Source organism: Muntiacus reevesi, chromosome 8, assembly GCF_963930625.1.
Source record: "Muntiacus reevesi chromosome 8, mMunRee1.1, whole genome shotgun sequence".
NCBI lineage: Eukaryota > Metazoa > Chordata > Mammalia > Artiodactyla > Cervidae > Muntiacus > Muntiacus reevesi.
Window position 1 is genome coordinate 16,938,513 of NC_089256.1, and position 26,364 is coordinate 16,964,876.

Here is a 26,364-nt window from a genome sequence, read left to right on the forward strand (position 1 = left end):
TATTCAATCACTATGTCATATAATGGGAACTAATATAAGTCATAGGTCAATTTTACTCTGAAAACAAGCAACCACACAAAAAAAGAGAGATCAGATATGTGGTTACCACAGGCAGGTGGGTGTGTGTTTGCATGCTTGGTCACATCCAACTCTTTAGTATCCATACTACATATTGAATTAATGTTTTATATGATTTGGGGAAGGTTGGGGTTTTTTGTTTTTTGTTTTTTTAGTGGTGGGGGGGGGGCATTGACCATATTGTATGGCTTGTGGGATCTTGGTTCCCTCACCATGGATCAAACCCATGACTGCTACACTGGAAGTGTGGAGTCTTAACCGCTGGATCACCAGAGAAGTCCTGTATATGAGTTTTTTACTTAGCACTTTTGCTTAAGCACTTTCATGATACTCCAAACTCCCTATAAATGACATTTTTAGTAGATAAATAATATTTTGTTGTGTATATTATCATAATTTGCCTTACTATTCAACTGTTATAAGATTTTTCTAGTGTTTTGCTATTACAAATAATGTTATAGAGAGCATCTTTGTAGATGTAGTAGGAAATTGTACTTAATCTTATCTTACTGAGGGATTTTGAAGAATGGGACTAACCATGTCTAACTATCACTTTTCTTGTTACGTTAAAGATAGCATTCCGTAGAATAATCTTAGAGTTCTTTCAGATAATTGCTTAGAATGTTTTCTTATTCTTTTAAGGGTTCCATTATATGGACACATCCATATAATTGTCTTCTGTTGATGATATTGATTTATGCCCAATTCTTTCCTCTCTCAGTTCATTCATGCATGCTAAGTCACTGCAGTCATATCTGACTCTTTGTGACCCTATGAATTGTAGCCCACCAGGCTCCTCTGTCCATGCGACTCTCCGGGCAAGAATACTGGAATGGGCTGCCATGCTCTTCTCCATGGGATCTTCCCGACCCAGGGATCGAACCTCCATCTCTTATATCTCCTGCATTGGCAGGCGTGTTTTTTACCACTAGCAACACCTAGGAATTTCAGGAGCAGCTGTATCTGTAGGATAAATCTCAAAAGTTGAATAGGTGGATTAAAGACTAAGTGAATCTGTAATTTTGATGGATGTTGCCAAATCGTACTTCATAGGGATGGTATTACTTTGTACTCTCACCAATAATGTATGAAAATATCTATTTCCCTAGAACATTGCCAGTTGAATGTCTTGTTCCACTACCACTTTGCTGTCTTAAAAAACTTGTAATTCAGTACTAGTTCAGTACCATTCCCCTTCCCTTGCCAGCTGTGAGATTTTTTCCTAAATTGTTGGGTTTTTTGTTTGTTTGCTCTAGTTTTGTTTCTTTGTTGTTATTGTTTAGTTGTTAAATCGTGTCTGACTATTTGTGGCCCCATGAACTGTAGTCCACCAGACTCTTCTGTCCATGGAGTGGGTTGCCATTTCCTCCTCCAGGTGATCTTCCCGACCCAGGGATCGAACTTGCGTCTTCTGCATTGGCAGGAAGATTCTTTACTGCTGAGCCACCAGGGAAGCCCAATTTTGTTTCTTACTGTACAATAGTTTAATACAGATCAGCCAATCAGTCTTTCTCTTTTAATTTATTTTTTCTTTTTGACCACACACAAGGATTGAACCTGGCCGTTGGCAGTGAGAGCATGGATTCCTAGCCACTGAAGCACAACGGAATTCCCACGTTTATTATTTTTGAGGTTTAAAATTTCTTTTCCATTCAGAAATTTCATAGATACTAAATTGTTTTTTCTTCTAATTTTTTTTTATGTCTTGATTATTTAATCTTTTTTTAAATTTCAATTCTGATCTATTTGGACCTGATTTTGATTCAACTATATTTTGTAGTAGTGACAGCATGTAACATTTATAGAATACTTTTTAGATGTAAACCTTCCTAGAGGAAGAATAAGTGAATTTCAAAGGTTGTTTCTCCTATTAACAATAGCACATATAATCCAAGGGGAACACATGAGATTTTCTTTTTTTTCCTTAACTGTATGAAAAACATTTTTTTTTAACAAGTGGAAATTTCATTGTAGAATGTTAGTTAACACATAATTGTTTTTAAAATCTGCCTGCAATGTGGGAGACCCTGAAGAAGGGAATGGCTACCACTCCAGTATTCTTCCCTGGAGAATTCCATGGACAGAGGAGCCTGGTGGGCTATGATCCACGGGTGCACAAAGAGTCAAATACGACTGAGTGACTCACTCTTTCACTTTTCATTAGTATTAATGCTAAGACCAAGTGAAGTTTATATCTTTCACATCAGAAGTTCAATATTGGTAGAAATAACCTTGATGCTTTGTAAATGACTAATTGTACTTCATATTATATTATTGTTTATATCACTTTCCTTATGGTTGCAGGCCATATCCATACTCAACAGTTATGTTTTTCTCCACCTGTCATATTTCCTTGTGTTATAGAATGATTTTGTTTGATAGTCATGTGGTTGTAAGAACGTGTAAAATTAAAACTCATCAGCAAATATCAGCAAAATGTCCCTTTCAGCCTGACTTAATCCTGGCACTTCAACAGTCTTGAAATACCACACAGTCTGGATTAAAAACAAAATTATTTTATCTGTGCCATCTGTTTTCACTCACGAAGGCCTGTGACATAGCAGATAAATATTTAAATGCTTTCTGATCTATTCAGATTTCCTTTAATATATTTAATTTGTGACATTTGGTATCCTGTCCATTAAGTAAAATAACATGAGAACAAAAACTCTTTAGAAGAAGGACATTTCAGCAGCTGCACCTGCCAAATTATGCTTGTAGCTGAGATGATATATTTGTGAGAGGGTTTTCCCATTTTCTGAAACATCAAGATTAAATCAAAATATTTCAAAATTTATAGCTTATGTATTCATCCTTACTTCCTCTATTTAATGACCCCAAAAAGGAGAGCCAATTTAGAAGTTTCACTTTTTTAGAATCTGAATTGTTTTCCATATTAGATTGGGCAAAGCAGAATTGAAGAATTATTTTGTTAGTTTCTTGAGTGTCATCAAAATGTACATGATATCTGAAATCTGTTGGGTACTTAAATAAAGTTGTGGCAACAATTTTTCATGATAAAAAGAGCAAGACAAGAAATGCTATTGGGAAATAGTAGAGAAAAATTATGGAATTAGAAAAGGCATGCTTTCAGTTAGGGTTTAAGGGAATTATAGAGAAGATGTTACTTTTGAAGGATTAAGATACATGAATCCTTAAAAGATGTACCCAAAATGGTTTGATTACCAGGATAAAGTGGACAAAGAAAAGATCTCTAATGAAATGAACCCCAAGTCACACCATTATGTCCTAATCTGATTTTTAGACATACATCCACCAAGGAGACAATGTGTTATATGGGGCAAGTGGCCTGACTCTTCATTCTTAGAGCCTCAAGTCTTCCTACAAGTAAAACCTAAAAAATTGCAAGTGGAAAAATATCCAGTTGAAAAATTAAAATAAGTCTTTCTGGAAAGGATTCTTTTCTCTATAATTTCGAGCTAAAAATCAAAGCATGATTGCATATCATTGTAGAACCAGAGTCAATCAAGGGTAAAAAAAATTCCCTCTGCTCAGCGTTTTCAGATAAGTAATTTCCATTAATATCCACATTGAAATTTAAGTTTTATCATCTACTGTTTGAATCATCCTAATGTTTTTTGGGTTGATCCTCAGAATCATGGAATTCATTTTCTTTGTATTAGCACCTGTAAAAATCAGAAGGACACGCTTTTGTAAAAATAACTAAACACAATTTGGAAAGTGAAACATGGTTCAATAAATGAGGATAGTCAAGTGGACTCAACATCAAGAGTATAACATCTGAGATTTTTAAAACTTAATTTTGAGATATGTGAGTGGGGAAATCTTTTTTCACTAAAATCTGGAAGATGTAGCAGCTGATACATCCTTCTTATAAAGAGTCTTTTCAGAACTGATTGAAAAAAAAATAGTTTCCATTAAATTTAAAGAAACCCAAATTAGAGCTTTGGTTTTAAGACAATTGTGTTTTAACCTTAACCGTATTTTACTTTACATGTATAATTCACAATATAGGATAATTGAGGGGAATAGAATGGTAAGCTCTTGATTTTATTGATTTAAAATTTTTTAAGCTTCTAAGGTTCCTGATTCTGCTTCTTATGTGATCAAATTTTGGGGTGATCATTGCATTTCTAAAACTTCAACTGACATTAATGATAGGTACCTGATTTAAGAAACCATTACATGAGATAAGTGAAAACCTGGTTTTGGCAAAGTTTTAAAAACCCTAGGGGAGTGCCATTTCTGGTGTGGTGGATTAACCACCTAAGATTGACCTTCTCACAGATAACAACTATAAAACTACAAAAAATAACTACCTGAAGAGTCTGTAAAGTGACCAAAGACAGGCTGATTTTGTAGCAGAGTCAGACTTTAGAAGATGAGATGGGCCTGAGGTCTCATTTTAAGAATTTGGCCTAAGGACTCAGTGGTGTGAGAATGCTGAAGCTTCTCTAGATAACGTAGGTCTTTGTGTCCTAAGGAACTAGAGAATAGTAAGGCAGCCATTGCTCCCAGAAAAATGATAGAATAGGGTGAGACTCCAGGAAAGGAAAAAACTGGAGAAAGAGAGCTCTGTTTCCTGTGTAAGCTTTGTCCAAGCCTCTGACTTACTCATGAATCAAAGTGATTCACAAGGCAGACTCAAAGCACCTTGCAGCTAAATAAAAGAGCTAAAGTGAAATGTGGCCTCTCATTCACCTTAACTGAGACAGACTCTGCAGTTTGACTCTACCTAAGTTAATTGCCTCTTAAAACAATAACATTAACGGTCTTCAGAGAGAGAGAACAGAATCCAGAGTCTTCAAAACAAAGGAATCATTATGTCCAGAATACAATGGAAAATTATTCATTAAATGAAGAAGCAGGAAAACATGATTCACTTTCAGGGCACCAACCTTGCTTCATCCCTATTCCCATTTCCTCCTCTCCCCATATTATTTTGAAATAAGTCCCAGATATCACATTATGTCTCTCACAAATATTTCAGTGTGCATCTCAATAAGAGCTCTTTTTAAAATGTAACCACAATGTCATTAGCACACCTAAAATTACTTAATATTGTTACATGTCCAGTAAGTATTCAAATTTCTAATTGTTTGTAGATGGATTAATGCTTTTCAGTTTATTTAACTGAAACAGACTTACCCTCATCCTACTCCATGGCTGGGGAAATTAAGTCTTTCTCAGTCACTGGTTTAGGAGTAAATATCGTGAGTTTTGGTACTCTTGTCCATAGGTCAGAGAATATGAGATCTAAGCTAGCATATTTTGCTAGAAGAAGTTCATAATCTTTCTAGCATGCTGATGTTTGAAATGGTATGAATGGGAGAGCCATCATTTTGTCTTAAGGGCTGCGGTTATTTCATGGCTTCTTTGACTTCTGGTTATTTTCATGCAGCAGTTCTCATTGAAGAATTCCATTCTTGGCCTTAGTTAGTCAATTTTCTTGAGTGATATACAGTTTTGTACATAAGCATTTCTTTTTTTAATGATCAAGGGCTTTCTTCCTGTGTGTGTTTGTTTTGCCAGAGGTAAACTTAGAAAGATTAGAACTTTTAGTGTGAAATGTCAGACTAAAAATTTCTTTTTATGATGTATTCTTTTCATTATCTCTCTGGTTTTAGGAGCTGGGAATCCAAAGTGCAAAATTGCAATTGTTATGGGAAGAATTAACAATAAATCTGAACTCAGGTAATAAAACAATAGTGATTGAGAAATCTATGAGGAATAAGAGTCAGTCTTTTTTTGTACTCACTTAATTTACTTAAAATTCACTATTTAGGCTCATAAATTATAATAATATAAAGTATATTGTGATATTAAATGTCATATATCTGTTGTTTCACAATTATTTTGCTAAAGAAATATTTAGAAAACATTTTAGGAAGTGTTGGTATACATTCTTCACTGTGAAATTTCCTGTGTTAAAAAGTGTTGCTGAATTCTCAAAGCTGTTTGGATCCAATTATAAGATATATAAAATTTTTCAAAACTGTCTGTAAGTAATTAAGTGATTAGATATTTAGATCCAAGACAATAATCTTGAAATGTTTAATATATTAAATGTCAGTTCCCAGTTACCATTCTGAGCAAGGAAAAGCCTCAATTAAATAACTTTCACATATTTTCAAATCATTGTTTTTCCAGGTTACAGCCTGCATCTGAGTGTACTTAATGTAATGATTTTTACACAATTCCTATTCCAGACATTGTTACTTACATGATTACATGATAGCAACAATGAAAAGATGACAGTTGAGTCTCCACCTAACATCTGTTTTATTTTTCCAGTTAGCAAACTTCCTAACATCTACTTTTCTTTTGACCAGACACAAACAACACAGCATGATTCTTGTTCCCATCAACACACCTGGAGTAGAAATAATAAGGCCCTTGACAGTTTTTGGCTACCTGGGTAAATATTCAATCAGCTTGTCTGTGTATTTGCACTGTGTATTTGCACATAACATTTTAGTGCATGAGATAGATTCTTAGAAATCCTTTGACCCCTAGCATAAATTACCAGTGGAGTTCAGAATGGAACAAATGAAGAGAGAGGTGGTGCAGCGTTCTACCACGTTTTGTCTGCTTTGGGGAAAGGGCAAACTGGTATTTAAGGCACAGCAACTCTGTCTGCCAGTCTTCTTTTCATCATCCAGGAGGAAGGGTTAATGAAGTAGATGTGAAAAATTAAGTAACTCACAGTAATATTCATTTTTAACTTTCTTAATCAACCTATAAAACTTATTAATAAGCAAAGGGTTTTGATTGATTTGAATGCAGAACTTTTCCTTCCTTCTGTCCTTGGGTGGAATTTCTAAGAAGCAAGGATACTTTTGCTCAGTCTTATGTTCACTGTTTCCTTGCTGCTCAGGTTTCTCACTCTGCAAGTGTTTGTTGAGCGCTCAACCCACTCCAGTATTCTTACCTGGAGAATCCCATGGACAAAGGAGCCTGGCAGCCTACAGTCCATATGGTCGCAAAGAGTCAGACATGACTGAAATGGCTTAACATGCACGCACACACACAAGCACTGTTACAGGTGCTTAGAATACAATAGTGAACACAGTAAACTAACATCTCTGCCCTTGTGGAGTTTACTTGCTGGGGGACAGAGACAGAGGATAAATATAGACATGTAAATAAGCTAGGTAGCTGAAAGCAAATGATAAATGTTATAAAAAACTGAACTTTAGGTTTTGTGTTGACCCTGGCTTTCTCTTTATTGTTAAATGTGGCTAAAGAAAATATTCAAGAGGTGGATGACTATTTGTAGGCTGCAACTAGAAAATGCACCCACAGGTTAAGTGGTTGGGTTGTAGAACAGCCTAAAAGACCATGAAAATGGGTTTATAATGTTGCTTGGCTATTAATACCCACCATTGTAGAGCCTATGTTTCAGATTTCAGTATGACAATCTCACCAGCATCTCTCCAACTCCCTGCGCCAAGGCCAAAAGAAATACTGTGGACAGAGTTGATTATTAATGTCTGTTCTGACAGGAAAAGGGTGTGGAGTTAACTGGAGATTATCTCCAGAACTTGGCGAGGAGGAAGGATGATGTAAAGACAAAGCGTGGATGTGTTCCCAGTCTCTGTCACACGCCAGCATTTTCAAGAGGCAAACAAGCCTAGACTGGAAGCAGATACACTCGCAGGTCCAGCCTTGGCTTTGTCTCTAATGCTAAACCTGCCCTGTCCCTTCGAGCAGGTTCTTCACACCTTCAGGCATTGGTTTCCACAGTGATAAAAGAAGACTTACATAATTCACTTGCAAATTTTCAACCATTGGAACCTTTTTTTTTCCCCCAAGCAAAATTTTCTTCGGAAGCCTGTATATTAAAAATTTTAAAGAAGCAAAGAAGCCTCCAACAAATAAAAATAAATGGGAAAAAAATAAAGAAAAAATGGAAAATTTTAAAAAAAATTTAAAGAAGCAATAATAAAACAATAATCAAATGATCTGATTTGAGCTATGGAGCCATCTTCTTTTTCACAGCTCTACAACCTCAGAAAATCCATTCAGAAACCTCTGGGTGAAATGATATCTAAAATCTCCTAAAGTTTCTTATACAGTGATAAGTTTTTGGGCTGTACATTACTGGGGGTTCAGGACTCAGGTCTACCTAGAAATGTCTGACATATGAGGCCTTAAATTCCACTGTCTTTGAGAATTATATTTCAGTAGATTATCTCTGACTCTATTTTTGTCACCTCATTTTGTTTTCTAACATCTTATTCTCTATTTTACAGATAATTTCCATGGAGGACATTTTGAGATCCATTTTAATCAAGTGCGAGTTCCTGCTACCAATTTAATACTAGGTGAGATAAATTGAACAAATGATTCTCTAGTAATTTTTAAAAAATATTTTCAGGTCTAAATTTGAAAAAGATATGAAATCTACCATAATTTAGGTACTTTCCTTCTTGTTTACTCCATTTATAAGGGAAAATTATTTCCTTTGGTAATAATAGCAGTAATAAGGTTTTATTTAAGTATCTGATGTGGTATCACATCAATTGAAAACATAGCTAAATACAAAAATTATACAATTCGGAGCAACATACTTTTTCCTAAAACATGATTGTCAAGCCTCTACTTGTTTTAATAAAACCTCAGTAGTTTCTGAACACTGTATTCCTCGAATGACTCCACCCTCTTGCTTGTTGGAATCCTACCCAACCTTCAGGGAACATCTCTGATGCCACCTCTTTCGAGAAGGTTCTTGTATTCCTCATTTCATCAATTCAATAAGCCCCTGATCCTGCCAGGCCCTCAGGTTACCATGATGAACAGACACCTTTCCCTCCTATGCCTTTCTTGTCCTTCTCCATATCCTTTATCCCTAGCATCCTTGCCCCTCTTCTAATTTCTAAACTCAGGACTGTGTCTTATCTACCTTGGTAACCATTGCAGCACTAACAAAATAACTTATGCAGAGTAGGTACTCAAGAGACAGTTCTTGAATCTGATCCAAGTTTTTAATGATGGTGGTTTACATTTCTATGTATTGGAAGTCAAAGTTCCATAAATATATAGTGAACCTTATTACAGAACTTACTTTTTTCCTACCGGAATGCCATTTTTATTGAGGATAGTTCATTATTTTCTCAGGATCTGTGTAAATAACAAAAGAAATAGGCTGTGGTCATGTTCTCCTTTCTTTCTCACAGGTGAAGGCAGGGGATTTGAAATTGCCCAAGGCCGACTTGGACCTGGCAGAATCCACCACTGTATGAGAACAGTAGGTTTGGCTGAACGTGCTTTACAGATCATGTGTGAACGAGCAAACCAAAGGGTGGCCTTTAAGAAGAAACTTTATTCACATGTAAGAATAATTACTTATTTGAATTTATTGTAGCCCAATGCACTATACTAACCTTGAACCAAAATAACATTATTTGGCCAGAAAGAGATTTCCTCTGCATAAACAAGGTGATTCTTTTCCACAAAATGTATTTATTTGTAGTCTGTATTTAAATGTAGTCTGATGATGTGGATGGACCTAGAGACTGTCATACAGAGTTAAGTCAGAAAGAGAAAAACAAATATCATGTAATATTCCACATGTGATTCCACTTATATGTAAAATTAGAAAATGATACAGGTGAACTTATTTGCAAAGCAGAAATGGAGACACAGAGGTAGAGAACAAACATGGATACCAAGGGGGAACAGGGCAGAATGAATAGAAGGGTTGGGATTGACATATATACACTACTGTGTATAAAACAGATAACTAATGAGAACCTTCTGTGTAGCACAAGGGACTCAGTCCTCTGTGGTGACCTAAATAGGAAGGAAATCCAAAAAAGAGGGGATACATGTACACATACAGCTGATTCACTTTGGTACAAGAGAAACTAACACAACATTGTAAAGCAAGTATTGTTCAGTAAAAATTAATGGAAAATCCTAAGATTACAGCTATATGAGTGTGTATATATATATGTACACTATATATAGTATATGTAATATATATATAGGCTGACAAGAGGTAGTTATCTTTGTGCAAGATTTAATAATTCCTTAAATGCTTCAACACCTCAGCACACAAAGTGGCAATAATTTGTTCAACTTTCTCAGGTTCTCGTTCTCTAGAGAACTTCATACAGTAGCCTTCTCTGTGGACATGAGAGTGCTGTTTTAAGGAAGAAGGAAGCCTTATTCTTTGGCTCTGTGGAGGAATTAAGACAGATAAGTGGAGAGATATAGAAAAATAGCCCAAAACTCAATGAAAGAAAAGAGATCCAAAAATGGAAAGGACTGCTTTATAAAGAAGTAAGCTCCCTGTCACTGGAGAAATGCAAGTAGAAATGGGACCAGCATTAGCTGGGGTGTTCATGATATTTTGAATTTTCATCTCTAAGTTAAGTACTACTGAGCCTATTGTTTACAAAAAACAATACTTACATCCAGGCACTATAATCCAAATTTGAAAATATTTATCAAGAGGGAAAAGATACTACCATATCAGACTTCCTTGCTTATAAGAAATATTCAAAGGAGCTGAAATGGAAAAATTCTTAAGAGCAATGAGATAGCTAAATCATCCCCCTAAAAGCCCTCCTAAGAAGATGAGAAAAATTATTATTAAATATTTAATACTTAAGATTGCTAACACATACTGTTAAGTCAAACTTGTAGTGGTAAATTGTATCCATGTTTGCCGGACATGTATATTTTAGTACATTTTATAAGATTGTCTCAACTGTACTTTAACAAGGAGTTATAAAGTTCATTTGTGACAACCTTATAAAAATTTTACAGTATATTTTTTACCATGAATTCTTATAGGCCATGCTTTCTTTTTTGTGAAATATTATTTAGCAAATCTATGACTTAGTTATAACATTGTTCTTATGGGAAAATATAGCCTGCTTTATGGCACATACCTGGGAATAATTTGTAGAAGAACCCTTTTAGTAAACAGTGAGGGCAAGTGTTCAACTGTTGGATGGGCACTGTAGAAGGTAAAATGATACAAAAGTTTGAGGCTATAAATACAACTCCACATTGCACCTGGAGTAAGAGCTAAAGAGTTGTTCATGGCATCAAATGTCACTTCATGCACATTTCTCTTCTCAAAATTGCCACCCAAACCCCGAGCAGGGTGCAAGGAAGAACAGGAGGCTAACCTACAGGCATCTTGAACAAAAGCCCTCTCCTTAAGTGCTGCTTTCATGACAGATGTTTTAATACTGTGCTAAAGAGAAATTTCTTTTCCACTTTTTTTTTTTTCCATTTAGTTGGAGGCTAATTTCTTTTCCACTTTTTAAACTTAATGTAGCAAGCATAACAAACCTGGGCTTTTCCAAAATAGGCCTCCATTCTATGAAAACTTCTTGCATTTGGCATAAAGGAAATGATCTGGCAAGAGCTAGAGAGATGTGTGAACAGGTCAAATAAAAATCTGGGCTAGCTTTTTTTTCCTTTTTTAATTTGTGAAAGTAACATTCCACTTCCCTGAATTTGGAGATCCTTTCCAGCTGCCTTCTACTTTATTCCAGGCACTAAAGTGAAAAGTTCTTTATCAAAGTTCTCTTCTAGTAAATAAGTCTGGCACCTTCTTAGAGCACCCACTTAATTCTTTTTAGAAAATCTAGGGTCTGTAGAGACCCACCTAAGACCACTTTCCTTTATTATAAAGCTACGAAGTAAATGCATATGGTGGTTTGTTCATGAATTTATAATCACCTAGTTTGATCAGTTCAGTTCAGTTCAGTCACTCAGTCATGTCCGACTCTTTGTAACCCCATGGACTGTAGCACACCAGGCTACCCTGTCAATCACCAACTCCCAAAGCTTGCTCAAACTCATGCCCATCCAGTCGGTGATGCCATCCAACCATCTCAACCTCTGTCATCCCCTTCTCTTCCTGCCTTCAGTCTTTCCCAGCATCAGGGTCTTTTCCAATGAGTCAGTTCTTCACATCAGGTGGCCAAAGTATTGGAGTTTCAGCTTCTGCATCAGTCCTTCCAATGAATAGTCAGGATTGATTTCCTTGAGGATTGACTAGTTGAATCTCCTTGCAGTCCAAGGGGCTCTCAAGAGACTTCTCCAACGCCACAGTTCAAAAGCATCAATTCTTTTCAAAAGCATCATCAATTCTGACATTTCGCATGATGTACTCTGCATACAAGTTAAATAAGTAGGGTGACAATATACAGCCTTGACGTATTCCTTTCTCATTTTGGAACCAGTCTGTTATTACCTAGTTTGATAGCCATTAAAAAAAGACACTGACTGCTGGAGTTTTATTTGACATTGTTAATTCAGAGCTTGGTTTCAACCTCTAGGACAGTGCCATCCAACAGAAATATATGTACTGTAAGCCAGAAATGTAATTTAAAATATTCTAGTAGCTACATTTTTAAAAAGTAAAAAGAAATAGATGAAATTGATTTTAATAATACATTTTATTTAATCCAATATATCTGAAATCTTATCATTTCAACATGAAATCAATATAAAAATATTACTAGTGGGTATTTTACATTCTTTTAAAAACCGATTCTTCTAAATTAGATGTATATTTCACACATGTATAATACATCTTGTTTCAGACTAAACATATTTCACATTGCATGTGATTATTGGCTACCATGTTGAACATTACTGTGATAGGGAAACTGATCAAAATATCCACCACTGAAGCAATGTACTGGAGCAAACATGTTGTTGTCGTTCAGTTGCTAAGTCATGTCCGATTCTTTGTGACGCCGTGCACTGCATCATGCCAGGCTTCCCTTTCTTTCACTATCTCCTGGCGTTTCCTCAAACTCATGTCCACTGACTCAGTGATGCCATCTGTTACATCCCATGTTGCCCCCATCTCCTCCTGCCCTCAGTATTTCTCAGCATCAAGGTCTTTTCCAATGTGTTGACTTTTCCCATCAGGTGGCCAAAGTATTGGAGCTTCAGCATCAGTCCTTCCAATGAATATTCAGGATTGATTACCTTTAGGATTGACTGGTTTGATCTCCTTGCTGCCCAAGGGACTCTCGGGAATCTTCTCCAGTACAATTTGAAGGCATGAATTCTTTAGCGTTCAGCCTTCTTTATGGTCCAACTCTCACATCTTTATATGACTTCTGGAAAAACCATAGCTTTGAATGTATGGATATCTGTCAGCCAAGTGACATCTCTGCTTTTTAATATGCTGTCTAGATTTGTCATAGCTTTTCTTCCAGAGACCTAGCGTCTTTTAATTTCATGACTGCAGTCACCATCCACAGTTATTTTGAAGCCCAGGAAAATAAAATCTGTCACTGTTTCCACTTTTTCCCCTTCTATTTGCTATGAATTGATGAGACCAGATGCCATGATCTTAGTTTTTTGAATGTTGAGTTTTAAGCTGGCTTTTTCAGTCTCCTCTTTCACCTTTATCAAGGGGCTCTTTATTTTTTTTTTAGTTGGAGGCTAATTACTTTACAATATTGTAGTGGTTTTTGCCATACATTGACATGATTCAGCCATGGATTTACATGTGTTCCCCATCCCAATCCCCCCTCCCACCTCCCTTCCCATCCCATCCCTCTGGGTCTTCCCAGTGCACCAGCCCTGAGCACTTGTCTCATGCATCCAACCTGGGCTGGTGGTCTGTTTCACCTCAAGGGGCTCTTTAGTTCCTAAAGCAGAAGTAGATGTTTTTCTTGAATTGTCTTACTTATTCTGTTGGCAGTTAGATGTTGGCAATTAGATCTCTGGTTCCTCTGCCTTTTCTAAATCCAGCTTGAATATTTAGAAGTTCTTGGTTCATGTACTGTTGAAGAATAGCTTGGAGAATTTTGAGCATTACTTGGCTAGCATGTGAGATGAGTGCAATTGTGCAGCAGTTTGAACATTCTTTGGCATTGCCTTTCTTTGGGATTGGAATGAAAACTGACCTTTTTCCGTCCTGTGACCACTGCTGAGTTTTCCAAATTTGCTGGCATATTGAGTGCAGCACTTTCACAGCATCATCTTTTAGGCTTTGAAATAGCTCAAATTGAATTCCATCACCTCTACTAGCTTTGTTCATAGTGATGCTTCCTAAGGCCCACTCAACTTCACACTCCAAGATGTCTAGCTCTAGGTGATAGATCACACCATCATGGTTATCTGGGTCATGAAGATCTTTTTATATAGTTCTGTGTATTCTTGCCACCTCTTCTTTATATCTTTTGCTTCTCTTAGGTCCATACTGTTTCTGTCCTTTATTGTGCCCATCTTTGCATGAAATGTTCCCTTGATATCTCTAATTTTCACGAAGAGATCTCTAATCTTTCCTATTCTATTGTTTTCCTCTATTTCTTTGCATTGTTCACTTAGGAAGGCTTTCTTATCTTTTGGAACTCTCCATTCAGATGGATATATCTTTCCTTTTCTGCTTTGCCTTTCATATCTCTTCTTTTCTCAGCTATTTGTAAGGCCTCTTCAGACAACCGTTTTGTTTTTTGCATTTCTTTTTCTTGGGGGTGGTTTTGAACATTGCCTCCTATACAGTGTTATGAACTTCTGTCCATAATTTTTCAGGCACTCTGTCTATCAAGTCTAATCCCTTGAATCTGTTTGTCACTTCCAGTGTATAATCATAAGGGATTTGATTTAGGTCATAGCTGAATGCCCTAGTGGTTTTCCCTACTTTCTTCAATTTAAGTCTGAATTGTACAATAAGGAGTTCATGATCTGAGCTACAGTCAGCTCCTGGTCTTGTTTTTGCTTACTGTCTAGAGCTTCTCCTTCTTCAACTGTAAAGAATATAATCAATCTGACTTCGGTATTGACCATCTGGTGGTGTCCACATGTAGAGTCGTCTCTTGTGTTGTTGAAAGAATATGAAATAGATAACCCTAGATGCTTCTATTAAAGAAGTTGAATTCACAATTTAATATATCTTGAAAAAAGAAATCTTCAGGCCCAAATGGTGTCAGTGGTGAATTCTGATGAACAACTAAAGAAGAAATAACACCAATTCTGCACAAAAAAAACTCTTCCAGGAAAATGAAGAAGAGGAAGCACATTCCAGCTCATTTATGAGACCAAAATTACCAAACAACAAGCTACAGACCACTATAGATGCAAAAATCTAGAGTAATCCAGCAGTATATAAAAAGAACAACCAAGTGATCTTTATCCCAGGAATACAAGGCTGATTCATATTCGTATGTCAGTCATTAAGAAAATTATTCATTGTAATCTACCATTTAACTGACTAAAAAGAAAAACCACATGATCATATCAATTGATGCAAAAAGGCAATTGACAAAATATCAGCATCTATTCAAGATATACTAGAGATAGAAAGGAATTTATTTAACCTGATTCAGACCATCTAAAAATTCTATAGCTAACATCATACTTAATAATGAAAGACTGAGTGTTTTCCTTCCCAAAACTGAGAACAAAGGATGTTTACTCTCACCATTGCTCTTTATCATCATAGAGGAAGTCTTAGCCATTGCAATGAGACAAGAAAAAGAAAGTGCCTAGTTGGGGGAAAAAATAAAAAAAACTGTGCCTCTTTCAGACAACATGATTGTGTATATCCTTAGGAATCTACCAAACAAAACAACAGTACCTCCCAGAACTAAAAATAAGTGAGTTTAGCAAAGTCTCAGAATTATATCAACATGTAAAATTAATTTTATTTCTATATACTGCATGCTAAGTCACTTCAGTCATGTCTAACTCTTTACGACTCTATAGACTGTGACCCACCAGACTCCTCTGTCCATAGTTAAGAATACTGGAGTGGATTGCCATTGCCTTCCTCCAGGAGAACTTCCCGACCCAGGGATTGAATCCACATCTCCTGTAGCTCCTGCATTGGCCGGTGGGTTCTTTACCACTAGCTAGCAGTGAACATTTGGAAGCTGAAATTCTTTAAGCACCATTTTACAATAGACTAAGAAAGGAAATAGGTACACATATAACAAAATATGTATGCTAACTATATGCTAAAAATTATAAAAGTAATGAAAGAAGCCTAAATAAATACAGAGAAATACAAAATGTATAGATGGCAAACAAACACATCAGCAACTGGGGAAATACAAATTAAAACCACCATGATTTTATATCCTGCAACTTTACTATATTCATTGATTAGCTCTAATAATTTTCTGGAAGAGTCTTTAGGGTTTTCTATGTAGAGGATCATGTCATCTGCAAACAGCGAGAGTTTCACTTCTTCTTTTCCTATATGGATTCCTTTTATGTCTTTTTCTGCTCTGATTGCTGTGGCCAAAACTTCCAACACTATGTTGAATAGTAGTGGTGAGAGTGGGCATCCTTGTCTTGTTCCTGATTTCAGAGGAAATGCTTTCAATTTTTCACCATTGAGGGTGATGCTTGCTGTGGGTTTGTCATATATAGCTTTTATTATGTTGAGGTATGTTCCTTCTATTCCTGCTTTCTGGAGAGTTTTAATCATAAATGAGTGTTGAATTTTGTCAAAGGCTTTCTCTGCATCTATTGAGATAATCATATGGTTTTTATCTTTCAATTTGTTAATGTGGTGTATTACGTTGATTGATTTGCGGATATTAAAGAATCCTTGCATTCCTGGGATAAAGCCCACTTGGTCATGGTGTATGATTTTTTTAATATGTTGTTGGATTCTGTTTGCTAGAATTTTGTTAAGGATTTTTGCATCTATGTTCATCAGTGATATTGGCCTGTAGTTCTGCAGGATATAAAATTAACACACAGAAATCCCTTGCATTCCTATACACTAACAATGAAAAAACAGAAAGAGGAATTAAGGAAACAATACCATTCACCATTGCAACAAAAAGAATAAAATACTTAGGAGTATATCTACCTAAAGAAACAAAAGACCTATACATAGAAAACTATAAAACACTGATGAAAGAAATCAAAGAGGACACAAACAGATGGAGAAACATACCGTGCTCATGGATTGGAAGAATCAATATTATCAAAATGGCTATTCTACCCAAAGCAATCTATAGATTCAATGCAATCCCTATCAAGTTACCAACGGTATTTTTCACAGAACTAGAACAAATAATTTCACAATTTGTATGGAAATACAAAAAACCTCGAATAGCCAAAGTAATCTTGAGAAAGAAGAATGGAACTGGAGGAATCAACCTGCCTGACTTCAGACTCTACTACAAAGCCACAGTCATCAAGACAGTATGGTACTGGCACAAAGACAGAAATATAGATCAATGGAATAGAATAGAAAGCCCAGAGATAAATCCACAAACATATGGACACCTCATCTTTGACAAAGGAGGCAAGGATATACAATGGAAAAAAGACAATCTCTTTAACAAGTGGTGCTGGGAAAACTGGTCAACCACTTGTAAAAGAATGAAACTAGAACACTTTCTAACACCATACACAAAAATAAACTCAAAATGGATTAAAGATCTAAATGTAAGACCAGAAACTATAAAACTCCTAGAGGAGAACATAGGCAAAACACTCTCCGACATAAATCACAGCAAGATCTTCTATGACCCACCTCCCAGAATATTGGAAATAAAAGCAAAAATAAACAAATGGGACCTAATGAAAATTAAAAGCTTTTGCACAACAAAGGAAACTGTAAGTAAGGTGAAAAGACAGCCCTCAGATTGGGAGAAAATAATAACAAATGAGGAAACAGACAAAGGATTAATCTCAAAAATATACAAGCAACTCCTGAAGCTCAATTCCAGAAAAATAAACGACCCAATCAAAAAATGGGCCAAAGAACTAAACAGACATTTCTCCAAAGAAGACATACAGATGGCTAACAAACACATGAAAAGATGCTCAACATCACTCATCATCAGAGAAATGCAAATCAAAACCACAATGAGGTACCATTACACGCCAGTCAGGATGGCTGCTATCCAAAAGTCTACAAGCAATAAATGCTGGAGAGGGTGTGGAGAAAAGGGAACCCTCTTACACTGTTGGTGGGAATGCAAACTAGTACAGCCACTATGGAAAACAGTGTGGAGATTTCTTAAAAAACTGGAAATAGAACTGCCATATGACCCAGCAATACCACTTCTAGGCATACACACTGAGGAATCCAGATCTGAAAGAGACACGTGCACCCCAATGTTCATTGCAGCACTGTTTATAATAGCCAGGACATGGAAGCAACCCAGATGCCCATCAGCAGATGAATGGATAAGGAAGCTGTGGTACATATACACCATGGAATATTACTCAGCCGTTAAAAAGAATTCATTTGAATCAGTTCTAATGAGATGGATGAAACTGGAGCCCATTATACAGAGTGAAGTAAGCCAGAAAGATAAAGAACATTACAGTATACTAACACATATATACGGAATTTAGATAGATGGTGGCGATAACCCTATATGCAAAACAGAAAAAGAGACACAGAAGTACAGAACAGACTTTTGAACTCTGGGGGAGAACGTGAGGGTGGGATGTTTTGAAAGAACAGCATGTATATTATCTATGGTGAAACGGACCACCAGCCCAGGTGGGATACATGAGTCAGGTGCTCGGGCCTGGTGCACTGGGAGGACCCTGAGGAGTCGGGTGGGGAGGGAGGTGGGAGGGGGGATCGGGATGGGGAATACGTGTAACTATATGGCTGATTCATGTCAATGTATGACAAAACCCACTGAAATGTTGTAAAGTGATTGGCCTCCAACTAATAAAATAATATTAAAAAAATAAAAATAAAAAAAAAATAAAACCACCATGAGATATCTCTCCACATTGTGAAAATGGCTAAATCTTAAAAATACTCACTATACCTAGTGCTGATAACTGGAACTCTCATATACTGCTGGTGGGAATGTAAAGTGGCATAGTCACTCTGGAAAATGTTGACAGTTTATAAGTATTTACCACACGACCTAACAACTCCACTCCTGGTATTTGCTTTTAAAAATGAAAAGGTATGTTCACACAAAAACTCATATACAGATATTTACAGACGCTCTTTAATAATCACCAAAAATTGAAAACAGCCCAAATGTCCTTCAGCAGTCGAATGGATAAACAAATTGTGGTACATCCCTGCAGTGGAATACCACTCACTGATAAAAAAGGAATGGACAGTTGATAAACAGAACAATTTGGATGAAATTCAAATGAATTATGCTGAGTGAAGGAAGGAAGCTGGCCTCTAAAGAACACATAGCAAAGAATCCCATTTATATGACCTTCGGAAAAAGGCAATAGTATAATAACTGACAAACCCAGACAGCATATTAAAAAGCAGAGACATCACTTTGCCGACAAAGGTCAATATAATCAAAGCTGTGGTTTTTCCTGTAGTCATGTACAGATGTGAGAGTTGGACCATAAAGAAGGCTGAGAGCTGAAGAATTGATGCTTTTGAACTATGGTGTTGGAGAAGACTCTTGAGTCCCTTGGACAGCAAGATCAGACCAGTCAATCCTAAAGGAAGTCAACCCTGAAAATTCATTGGAAGGACTGACGCTGAAGCTAAAGCTCCAATACTTTGGCCACCTGATGAGAAGATCTGACTCATTAGAAAAGACTCTGATGCTGGGAAAGATTGAGAGCAGGAGAAGGGGGTGACAGAGGATGAGATTATTGGATGGCATCATTAGTTCAATGGACATGAGAACTCAGTGGACTGCATACTGCATTCCATGGGATTGCAAAGAGTTGGACACAACTCAACAACAGCAACATAATAACTGAGAACCATTCAGTGGTTTCTACAGGTTAGAGGTAGGGCTATTAAAGGGCAGCATGAGGGAGTTTTGAGGGGAAGATGAAACTGTTTTATATCTTGATTGTGGTTATACCAGCCTATGAATGTATTAAAAATCATAGAGCTGTTCACCAAAGAAAAAGTTCATGTTTACTAAATAAATAATAGTAATAATACAACAAAGGACTGCAGGACCATTCGCACACTGAAATTGTCTTGGGAATTATGTAGACTGTCTATAAGCAGATCCACCACCTTACACTTAACAAGTTTCATTGGGACTATGCAGTTAGCATTCAAAATAGCCAGTATGGAGAATCTTGGTAACAAGACAATTGCTCAGTTTGGCTGTCTTCACTTTAGACACCAGAATATCCAAAATAAATTATTTTTATGAGCAAATAAATTTTTTTTTCTAAAATCTTCCAATGTTACCTGCAGCCATACTATATACTATGTATGTGGCTGGGTGGTTATATCAAACTAAGTCTTCCATTTAAAAATATTAATATATAGAATAGGATGTTTTCATGTGTTATATGTGGACCTCAGACACCAGCTTATCTCCTCCCTCTTCTGCTGCCCTTTGTTCCCCTCCAGGAGGTGATAGCTCACTGGATTGCTGAAAGCCGAATTGCCATTGAGAAGATCCGCTTGTTGACCTTGAAAACTGCCCACAGCATTGATACTCTGGGTAGCGCTGGTGCTAAGAAAGAGGTGAGGACCTTTGGACCACCATCTGCCAAGTCATACGTTTCTCCCACACTTTGTGCATTCCAGGTATCATGGTGACTGGAGGGCACTCAGAATATTGGAAGCTTCCATTTGATTTTGGTTTAAAGATTATAAATGTATGTCATTTGCCAGTCTTACTTTCACTGGGCTGCTTTAGGGAATCATTTTCAGGATGAAGACTATCTTCAGCTTTCTCAAGATGCAGCAACAGAAGATAGGAAAATACTAGACTTTATGCAGACTTGGAATTGTACCCGGTATGTCACCTTTTGCCAACCTCTTGACCTTGAGCAAAGTATCTAACTAATCTGCCTATGACCTAGAGTTCCAATGAAGAATAACCAAGTTGATGTAGAATGCAGAGCACTATGCTGCCACATAGAAATGTTTCATAGAAAGTCCTTCTTGTCCTCTGCCTTCTTATGTTTCTGACTTATTTGGAATAAGAACATAATTATTTAATAACTATAAAATCAATGACACTTCCATGTTCTAGCTATTGTAAATAGTGCTGCAATGAACAGTGGGATACATGTATCTCTTTCAATTTTGGTTTCCTCAGGGTATATGCCTAGGAGTGGGATTGCTGGGTCATATTGCTGGTTTTATTCCTAGTTTTTTAAAGAATCTCCATACCATCTTCCATAGTGGCTGTATCAATTAACATTCTCACCAACAGTGCAAGAGTGTTCCCTTTTCTCCACACTCTCTTCAGCATTTATTGTTTGTAGACTTTTTGATGAGGGCCATTCTGACCAGTGTGAGGTGATATCTCATTGTAGTTTTGATTTGCATTATTCTAATAATGAGCAATATTGAGCATCTTTTCATGTGTTTGTTAGTCATCTGTATGTCTTCTTTGGAGAAATATCTGTTTAGATCTTTTTCCCACTTTTTGATTGGGTTGTTTGTTTTTCTGGTATTGAGTTGTATGATCTGCTTGCATATTTTGGAAATTAATCCCTTGTCCATTGTTTCATTTGCTATTGTTTTCTTCTATTCTGAGGGTTGTCTTTTCACCTTGCTTATAGTTCCCTTTACTGTGCAAAAGCTTTTAAGTTTAATCAGGTCCCACTTGTTTACTTTTTTTTGTTTGTTTTGTTTTACAGAGTCATTTTATTTTTTATTTATTTTCTTCCATTTATTTTTATTAGTTGGAGGCTAATTACTTTATAATATTGTAGTGGTTTTTGCCATACACTGACATGAATCAGCCATGGATTTACATGTGTTCCCCATCCTGAACCCCCCCTCCCACCTCCCTCCCCATCCCATCCCTCTGGGTCGTCCCAGTGCACCAGCTCTGAGCACTTGTCTCATGCATCCAACCTGGGCTGGTGATCTGTTTCACACTTGATAATATACATGTTTTGATGCTGTTCTCTCAGATCATCCCACCCTCGCCTTCTCCCACAGAGTCCAAAAGTCTGTTCTATGCATCTGTGTCTCTTCTTCTGTCTTGCATATAGGGTTATCATTACCATCTTTCTAAATTCCATATATATGCATTACTATACTGTATTGGTGTTTATCTTTCTGGCTTACTTCACTCTGTATAATGGGCTCCAGTTTCATCCATCTCATTAGAACTGATTCAAATGTATTCTTTTTAATGACTGAGTAATATTCCATGGTGTATATGTACCACAGCTTTCTTATCCATTCATCTGCTGATGGGCATCTAGGTTGCTTCCATGTCCTGGCTATTATAAACAGTTCTGCAATGAACATTGGGGTACACGTGTCTCTTTCAGATCTGGTTTCCTCAGTGTATATGCCCAGGAGCGGGATTGCTGGGTCATGTGGCAGTTCTATTTCCAGTTTTTTAAGGAATCTCCACACTGTTCTCCATAGTGGCTATACTAGTTTGCATTCCCACCAACAGTGTAAGAGAGTTCCCTTTTCTCCACACCCTCTCCAGCATTTATTGCTTGTAGACTTTTGTTTTTATTTCCATTACTCTAGGAGGTGAGTCATAGAGGATCTTGCTTTGATTTATGTCATCGAGTGTTGTAGCTATGTTTTCCTCTAAGAGTTTTATAGTTTCTGGTCTTACATTTAGGTCTTAATCCATTTTGAATTTATCTTTGTGTATGGCACTATTTACAATAAAAACAGCACCATTTACAATAGCTAGAACATGGAAACAACCTAGATGTCCATCGACAGATGAATGGATAAAGAAGTTGTGGTATATATACACAGTGGAATATTACTCAGCCATAAAAAGGAACACATTTGAGTCAGTTCTAATGAGGTAGATGAACCTAGAACCTATTAAACAGAGTGGAGTGTATCAGAAAGACAAAGATAAATACCATATTCTAATACATATATATGGAATCTAGAAAAATGGTACTGAAGAATTTATTTATAGGGCAACAATGGAGAAACAGACATAGAGAACAGACTTATGGACATGGGGAGAGGGGAGGAAAGAGTGAGATGTATGGAAAGAGTAACATGGAAACTACATTACCATGTGTAAAATAGATAACCAAGGGGAATTTGCTGTCTGGCTCAGGAAACTCACACAGGTGTGGGGCTCTGTATCAACCTAGAAGGGTGGGTTGGGGAGGGAAATGGGAGGGAGTTTCAAAAGGGAGGGGATATATGTACACCTATGGCTGATTCATGTTGAGGTTTGACAGAAAACAGCAAAATTCTGTAAAGCAATTATCCTTCAATAAAAAATAAATTAATTTAAAAAAATCAATGACACTGCTAAGGGAAAATGATTAGTGAAGACTCTTTACCTCTTTATGATCCCTAACATGAGTATCATTTATCACCTGCCTGAAATCCTTCTGCAAACAAGGCAAGGCAAGTTATAAATAAGTTAATAGAACGTAATTTGGATGAGTTATTTCTTTCCAGAAGGTCTATGTTGACTGAAATATGGCTGCATTAGCAGATCTTTGTTGGTTTTCATCAAAGATCCTGTTTTAGTGGTGAGTGTTTGTGGAAAAGTTCTTTTGTTTCTTTTCACAAAGAAAATACAGATTAGATAAAATTCTGTCACACATATTGTCTAAGAACATTCTTCTTACATCTTGTTTATGTAGATTGCAATGATTAAAGTGGCTGCCCCCCGTGCTGTCTGCAAAATTATTGACCGGGCCATCCAAGTGTGTGGAGGTGCGGGTATTTCCCAGGATTACCCTCTGGCTAAGATGTGAGTGCTGTGTGCTAAGGAGTTTCAGTCGTGTCCGACTCTTTGCAACCCTATGGATGGTAGCCCACCAGGCTCCTCTGTCAATGAGATTCTCCAGGCAAGAGTACCAGAGTGGGTTGCCATGCCCTCCTTCAGGGGATCTTCCCAACCCAGGGATCCAACCCACGTGCCTTATGTCTGCTGTATTGGCAGGTAGTTTCTTTACCATTAGCTAACATGTCATCTAATCACCATCTACATTTAATGGGGTTGGGGTTAAATATCTGCAGATGCTTTGATATCATTTACAAGAAAATAAAAATAACTAACTTACTTTAAGCATATTTGAAAACTAACTGAGGTAATATAGGTACTTTACAATAGATCTCTGTACCAATAAATAGTTTTATGATTACAATTGTCATTTCACTCAATTGTGTTCACTTTTACCCTGAGAGGATGCACTGAGGGTTCCTGGACTGTAAATAACTCATGAGGGTTCACCCTGGAATAGGAAGGAGGACAGGCGCAGAGCTGATCAAAGAGGGGCCCAGAGCCAGGCTTAGGTAGGCACTTAGGACGCTTTACCACCCACACCCATAGCTGTGGCCAGACTGCGGCCGTTCCTGCCAGCCAACACATCATGTCCACATGGTGAGTGCTGAGATCAAGAAGGTACACTCACCACCGGACATGATACCACCTTCTCTGTCACACTGGAGATAAGAATCTGGTGCCCCATCAGTTTTTCCCCCATCAATTTTTAATAAGAACTGAATATATAGTACTATATATTTATATTATATAAAAGTTATATATTCTTCATGGCCTGTGTCTTACCTAAGATGTCTCCTAGCAATTTCTAGTACCTACAGCAAACCAAGAATGAGATTAAGCCCACTGCACCATGCCATTTAAGTTTCCACTCCCAAAGTGAGGACTTTAAAATGACATTTCACAAGCCCTTGGGCTTACTTTTCTTGTTTTTCCCTGTGCAATTTTTCTAATCACTGCCTTGGTGAGATTTCAAACACTAATAATCTTAGCTTAGAGTCAGAGTGACTGTTGAAGCATCAGGTTTCTCTGTGATAAGTCCTGCCATTCTGCTCTTTATGTTTCTGCAGGTATGCCCTAGTGCGGACTTTGCGCATAGCAGATGGGCCTGATGAAGTCCACCTCTCAGCAGTTGCAAAAATGGAGCTGAGGGACCAAGCCCAAAGCCTGAGGGCCAAGATATAGGAGGTGACACCACCTCACCTTGATACACACTTCATCAGTGCCAGCATTTGAGTATTTTTCCACTTTCGCAACAGCTTGAGCACAGGATTAGTCACCCACTTTGGTAAAAATTTGAGCATCTGTTTTAATCAAAGGTCTTTGTCATTTCAAGGATCACACTTGAAATTTTATAATCTCAAGGGTTTATGTGAAAAAGGAAATTTTATAGCTGTTGTCATTCAGTCTAACACCTAAACGTATAAAGCATTTAGTTTTTAAACACGCTACTTGTAAAGAAATCATGAAGTAGATTGGAGAACTAAATCATAAGCATAAAAATATTTTTACTTTTTTACTTTCAGGAATTGTTCCATTTAAATAAATATTAAAGAAATATTTAATCTCTACTTTGTAAAAATATAGTGGGATCTCCTTTTGGTTATTGGTTTTAGGGGTTGGTTTAACACTGTGTGGTATTGTTTGCATTGAAGGAGGCATGACTGATTGGGTCATTTTAGAGTTTATATTGTTATAAGTCTCTTCATAATTCAGCAGGAAGCACTTATCCATAAAATCTGATTCTGGTTTAAAGTTTACTAGAAGACATGGCATCTTATAAGAAAATAAAATTAAGAAAAATTTCAATTATGTATAAAATGTTGACGTGAACAATGGATGTTTTAACCTACAAGAAAATTATATAGTTTTGAGAGGAGATTAAAAACAATATGCTCTGAACACCATTTTGTTAAAAACAATACCCTAAGCCAACATCCTTGTGGCGTGTTAAATCAGTCCTGTCAGAACTACAGCCCTGGACCACTTGTGAATCTTGAACACCTGAATTATGTGGTCAGCATAACTTAGGAACTGAATTTCTGATTTCTAAAAATTTTAATTAATTTAGATTCTCAACTCAGTTACTGGAAAACTTTTAAGTATGCTCAGAATAACTTGGGTATGTGAATTGTCTTTGGCAAATGTAAATTTTTTGAAGTCTAAATGCAAGTATTTTGAATGAAAATTTAGCACCCAAATTAAGAAAGTAAAAAATATAAACCAGATTTTGAAGACTTGGTATAAAAAAAATAAATGTTTCATTAATACATTTTAAATATTGATTACATGTTGAAATGTTAATATTTTAGATATACTGAATTAAATAAAATATATATTTTAAATTAATTATGCCTGTTTCTTGTTACATTTTTAGCTTCTATGGATACCATTAGAATAGTTTCTGACAAATTTTTAAAATTTTCAAATGAAAGTATTTTGAATTCAAAAAGCTTTAAAACTGTACATGAATTTACTGATGTGCATAAATTATTTCAAACATTATTTAAATGTTTTCTTGGAGTGGGGGTGGGTACCTGGCATTTGACAAAGACCTGGGTTCTGAGTCTTGTGTGTCATGTGGGCTTTGTAAACATTTGCCTTTGAGCCTTAACCTTGTGGTATCTTGTATTTCCTTCTGTATGTTGGGATTAACTTTCAAACTTAGACCATTATACAGAGT

General features: G+C 36.6%; 1 protein-coding gene across 2 annotated transcripts in view; it reads left to right on the forward strand.

Moving 5' to 3' along the window:
• Positions 1 to 26,030, forward strand: part of ACAD11 (acyl-CoA dehydrogenase family member 11) — a 100,133-nt gene extending 74,103 nt beyond the window's left edge. The window contains exons 14-20 of one of the 2 annotated variants that reach the window (XM_065942350.1): positions 5,688 to 5,754; positions 6,393 to 6,478; positions 8,316 to 8,387; positions 9,240 to 9,394; positions 20,339 to 20,455; positions 23,539 to 23,648; positions 24,752 to 26,030. In XM_065942350.1, coding sequence (XP_065798422.1) covers positions 5,688 to 5,754; positions 6,393 to 6,478; positions 8,316 to 8,387; positions 9,240 to 9,394; positions 20,339 to 20,455; positions 23,539 to 23,648; positions 24,752 to 24,866 — 722 coding nt within the window. In that variant the 3' untranslated portion in view covers positions 24,867 to 26,030. The remainder of the gene's footprint in view (positions 1 to 5,687; positions 5,755 to 6,392; positions 6,479 to 8,315; positions 8,388 to 9,239; positions 9,395 to 20,338; positions 20,456 to 23,538; positions 23,649 to 24,751) is intronic. The other variant, XM_065942351.1, reaches the window with a different exon arrangement.
• The last annotated feature ends 334 nt before the right edge of the window (positions 26,031 to 26,364 follow it).